This window comes from Olea europaea, chromosome 18 (assembly GCF_002742605.1).
Source record: "Olea europaea var. sylvestris chromosome 18, O_europaea_v1, whole genome shotgun sequence".
Classification (NCBI taxonomy): Eukaryota; Viridiplantae; Streptophyta; class Magnoliopsida; order Lamiales; family Oleaceae; genus Olea; species Olea europaea.
In genome coordinates this window covers 21,016,830-21,022,020 of record NC_036254.1, presented here as the reverse complement: position 1 = coordinate 21,022,020, position 5,191 = coordinate 21,016,830, and the positions used below count along the sequence as shown (strand labels likewise).

Here is a 5,191-nt window from a genome sequence, read left to right as displayed (position 1 = left end):
CCCCCCCCCACAAAAAAAATAAAAAAATAAGCGTGCACTTTTATTTCTCATTCCTTTGAGACTAAATCTGGGTAACAGTTGATCAACAGATGTGCCAAAAACTGTCAAATGGAAACACCAGCCATGGGGTAGAATTTAGACCTAATTGTCACCTGGATATTGCCTTCGATGATTGTCAAATATCAGATGTAGCACATAAAGTGCAAACCATGGAGCTTTATTTTTCCCCTACAATCTCTTCCTCTGATTTTCCTTTGGGTGCAAAAGCTAATAGCTTTGTGTGATGCTCATGTTGTCTTTGGAAGATAATTTCATGTATGTGATGGAAAATCTTTAAGCTTCTAGACAAGTCCTACTAGAACATAACTGTTATATTTTAGAGATAGGATATATTTCAGTCTTTTTATTGTGTTCACCTGTGATATCAATATCTAGTTGTGTCAGCCACAGGTTTCAATGCCTTTTGTAGTAGGGGTGCATGTGCTTGTGAGTTGCAGACTGTCAAGACTTTAGTTTACCAGTGGCCTTTCTTGAGACAAAAATTCTTTTGGCAGTTTTACTCATCATCAATTACTTATATTCGTGAATGTTTGTTTAAGTTTAAACTATTGCTTCATGGAAGGATACATATAATTTCTATCACAATCTACTTTGTCGAATTTGTAAATTTGTATGTCAGAAGAATTTGCTGTGTAAAATGCTATCAGTGAACCTTTATGATGGACACTCCATAACTTTTTATGGTGGTGTCTGATCATGCTGTCCCTACTAAACTATTTTGTACCGTTTCAATCTCCTGCCATTTTGTATAAAATTGTTGGCTAATACTTCTTTTTTTCTCGGAATATAATTTTATAATTAGTGTTTCTTCCAGAAGAGACTTCTTGACTCCTACCGGTCATTGTGTTGAATGAATTAATGTGTTGAATGCTGGTTATCTATTAAGAATTACAGGGTCTTTATCTTTCTTTGATGCGTGCTTTTACATGAGCACATAGTATCAGTTTAATTTTTGGGTATGGATACAGATGCTGACTAAGTTAAGCAAGCAACTAAATGGAGAGGATTGGACCTGGAATAACCTTAATACATTGTGTTGGGCAATTGGATCTATATCTGGGTCGATGGCGGAAGAGCAGGTAGGCTTGTGTGTGTTTTTTTCCCTTTTCCTTTCACTAGTTTCACGTTTGATTACTGACTTCCCATGTCAACCTAATTCTAATCTGAGGTTTCATTTATTTTAATTTCTGGATCTTGCTTATCCATGGTACTTTACCATGCATTGTATGTCGGCATGCTGAGGCTAAACCTATGTAGATATTGATATTCTTTGGACACTCTATCATAAACATTTTTCATTGTTTATTAAAAATATTATATATTTTTAACTCAAACTAATTAATAAATAATAAATAGGTACTCATATTTAAAAGATTTTAACAAAAAAAATTTAATAACAAGTGTAAAACTAAATTTATACTATATAAATGAAGAATTTTAAAGATTTTAATCGACGTGTCGACAATGTGTCGTGTCAGTAATTGTTTGAAAAAATCACGTGTCAGCGTATCCGACACGTATCGTGTTGGACAAACGTGTCCGTGTCAGTGCATCATAGGGCTAAACTTTGCTGAGTTTTTTGTGTACACCAACCTGTGTAAAAAAATTCTTGTTTTCGGTCGTGTTTTAATCCTGTGGCATAATTTTTTGTTGGAATTGTACTTATCTTTTGTCCTCTAAAGGTATAACTTGTTGGAATTGAACTTTCTAGACATCTTTGTGTGGGTTTTCTTTCACATAACCAATCTAGTTACAGTTTTTGGACTTGTTGTGATACAAACGTGCACATGCAAATATGTGAAGATCTGCTCCTTGTTCTATAAAATTTAAATAACTTTTTACCTTTGGCAGGAAAACAGATTTTTGGTGATGGTGATTCGTGATCTTTTGAACCTCTGTGAAATCACCAAAGGAAAAGACAACAAGGCTGTCATTGCTAGTAACATAATGTGAGGATTATTATTATGGTTATATTGTTAGTTACCTGTTACTGTGCTGCAAAAGGGACCTGCAATCAATATAGCGTTGTGGTGCCTCCAGTGTAGCGGAGGTGGCCCTCAGAGATGGTTGAATGTGATTGTCATTGATTTGGTTGCAATTTAATCCTTCTGAATATTTGGGATATCCAGGTATGTGGTTGGGCAGTATCCAAGATTTCTGAGGGCTCATTGGAAGTTCCTGAAAACAGTAGTAAATAAGTTGTTTGAGTTCATGCATGAATCACATCCTGGAGTTCAGGTAAATATTTATTCTCATCTTTTCTCAATTAACATTGTTTTGCAGACATCTTTAATTTTCTTTGTTTGTTATGCAGTTTAGCTGTGTGTAATGAAAATATGTTCATATGGTTTATCCTGTTCGGGGCATTGTCTTATTTTGCTCTGTTATTGAATTTTTATTTTCTTTTTGTAGGACATGGCTTGTGATACATTCTTAAAAATCGTTCAGAAGTGCAAGCGTAAATTTGTTCTTGTACAGGTTTGGCAGCTTCTGATCTTCTTTGTTGCCTTTTGTTCTATGATTTGAGGAGGCAAATAACATGTTGAACTTATTTTCAGGTTGGGGAAAATGAACCATTTGTTTCAGAACTCTTAACAAGCCTTCCAGCAACTATTGCAGATCTTGAGCCTCATCAGATACACTCCTTCTATGAATCTGTAAGTCTGTTTTATTTGGTATTTGTTATTTTGTGCAAAGCTTTGACTAATCATTTCTCGATTTAAGTTTATAGACGAATTGATTATTTTGCGTGTGCATTCTTAATTGGTGCTGCCTTCCCTTTTAGGTTGGTCATATGATCCAAGCAGAATCTGACCCCCATAGAAGGGATGAATATTTACAGAGATTGATGGCTCTTCCTAATCAGGCAAGATCCTTGCTAGTCATCTTTTTATTCTTAGACACTATTTTAGCTATGTCTGCTTCTGCCCTTCCTTCTCCCTGGATCACTCATTGTAAATGATAAACAATATTGTTCGGGTGCAGAAATGGGCTGAAATTATTGGACAGGCACGCCAGAGTGTGGATTTCTTGAAGGATCAAGATGTTATCAGGGCAGTTCTAAATATATTGCAGGTAGTTTTGCTGAGTAAGGTTTTGTTTGAATTTATTTGAATTTGTCTGAGTAAGCATTGGTTTAGATGTCTACTGTAGATGTGTTGAATATGGAATTCTCAGCATTTTTTTAATTTAGAAAATAGTTTGATGATCTTGAGTATTTGATTTGCACATCATTCATTTGACTGGGAGCATTTTTTAAATACTCTGTGTCACTTTATGTTGAAAGAGATATGCTAACAAATATCTTTTCCTCATATGCAATCCATCTTATATTTTTATTGCATTTTCCTTCTCATCATTGGACACATAATCTGCTGTGCATGGACACGCAAAAGTTGTATGTGCCACTACTGAGTATGATTGAAGGATGTTCTCTCGTATATATTTCTGTATCTGGTTCATAATTGGTCTTGTCAGTCATGGAATGTGAAGATGAGGTACAAATAAATGTGAATTGATTAAAGTTTCAAATACAATCTTTTTAGGCCTTTATCTCTTTATCATGTACGTTGTCCTTTCCTTCAATCTTTGCTCTTCTGAATGTAATCTTCATGTAATATCATTATTGCTTGGCAGACAAATACAAGTACTGCCAGTTCTCTTGGGACTTATTTCTTGCCACAGATCTCTCTGATCTTTTTGGACATGCTCAATGTGTACAGGTATGCATAAATCTTATGTTCTTATGATTTCTTTATTATTTTACATTTTTTCTACTGAGTTTTTTCCAAGCGATGCTCTACTTGATTTACATTTTAATTATGTCAAACAGAATGTACAGTGAGCTTATATCTACCAGTATTGCACAAGGAGGGCCCTTTGCATCAAGAACATCCATTGTGAAACTTCTACGGTGAGTGTAAATTTTGGAGCCTTGTTCCTGCAACACAAGTACTCTGACAATTATGTCTATTCTGAACAGCTCTGTTAAGAGGGAAACGCTAAAGCTCATTGAGACATTTTTAGACAAAGCTGAAGATCAACCTCATATTGGAAAGCAGTTTGTGCCTCCAATGATGGACCCTGTGCTAGGAGATTATGCCCGGAACTTGCCAGATGCGCGCGAGTCTGAAGTGCTTTCTCTTTTTGCTACAATAATTAACAAGTACGTTTCACATTCTTTTCTTTTTCTTTTTCTTTTTGTTATTTTTGCTGCATACGGTGTTATTGCTCCACGGAGGCCCATTAACAAAACTTTGTTTTTATCGGTTCCTTTATGGTTATATGCTTTGACTGACCTTAACCAATAATGTCTGAATGGACTGTTATACTGGTATTAATTATGCATCCACATCGAATTTCTCTGTTTATTCTCTCAGCGTATAAGAGCCTGGAATGTTGGGTGCTGATGCTCACAGTGGCATTTAATTTTGTTGAGGATGCTGTCAGGTTTTGCAATTGATTTCCTTTTGGTCTTTTTACTTTTGTCCAGATACAAGGGGACAATGATTGAGGATGTTCCTCGCATATTTGAAGCTGTTTTCCAGTGCACTTTGGAGGTTGGTGAATATTGTTTAGACATTTTAAGTTCCAGATTGCGGTGTTTGTGCTGAACCATGTTTTTGTCTTGTGAAAAGATTGATTATTTCCTCTACTGACCAGATACAAAAGTTACTTTACCTCTATATGCACTCATCCGGACATGCTTCTATAAAAATGTAGACCTCACTAAACATTCAGTATACACCACCACATGTTTATGTACTATATTTTTCTTTCTTTTTTAGTATATCCAATCATGTGACGTCCGATTCAAAAGTCTGAATACGATTCATGATTTTACAAATATTATGATCTGTGCTTGTTTCCTAATTCATTTAAGGTTGAAAACTTTTTGTTATTGCTTCCTTTCCGTCTCCTGGTCCATACCTAAGTGCCACCCCTTCTGTCTACAAAAATTAATTAAATTCTTTTAAACAGTATGTTAGGCTGGGGCAGAGCAACCTGAGGCCCAGTGACGGCAAATGCCCTTAGTGGATTTGGAGAAAAAGATTGATTCCTTTTTTTTTTTTTTTTTTTTGGGGGGGGGGGTGGCTTTTTTTTTAGCAAAAAAAGGAAATTAAAAGGAAGG

General features: G+C 35.4%; 1 protein-coding gene across 3 annotated transcripts in view; it reads left to right on the top strand.

Annotated features, from left to right (window-relative positions):
• LOC111367763 (protein EXPORTIN 1A) overlaps positions 1-5,191 on the top strand; it is a 22,719-nt gene that overhangs the window by 14,061 nt on the left and 3,467 nt on the right. For all 3 annotated transcript variants that reach the window (XM_022988812.1, XM_022988814.1, XM_022988813.1), the window contains 11 exons: positions 1,029-1,139; positions 1,912-2,009; positions 2,190-2,298; positions 2,473-2,538; positions 2,619-2,717; positions 2,846-2,926; positions 3,046-3,135; positions 3,697-3,782; positions 3,893-3,973; positions 4,043-4,225; positions 4,553-4,619. In XM_022988812.1, the coding sequence (XP_022844580.1) occupies positions 1,029-1,139; positions 1,912-2,009; positions 2,190-2,298; positions 2,473-2,538; positions 2,619-2,717; positions 2,846-2,926; positions 3,046-3,135; positions 3,697-3,782; positions 3,893-3,973; positions 4,043-4,225; positions 4,553-4,619 (1,071 nt within the window). The remainder of the gene's footprint in view (positions 1-1,028; positions 1,140-1,911; positions 2,010-2,189; positions 2,299-2,472; positions 2,539-2,618; positions 2,718-2,845; positions 2,927-3,045; positions 3,136-3,696; positions 3,783-3,892; positions 3,974-4,042; positions 4,226-4,552; positions 4,620-5,191) is intronic.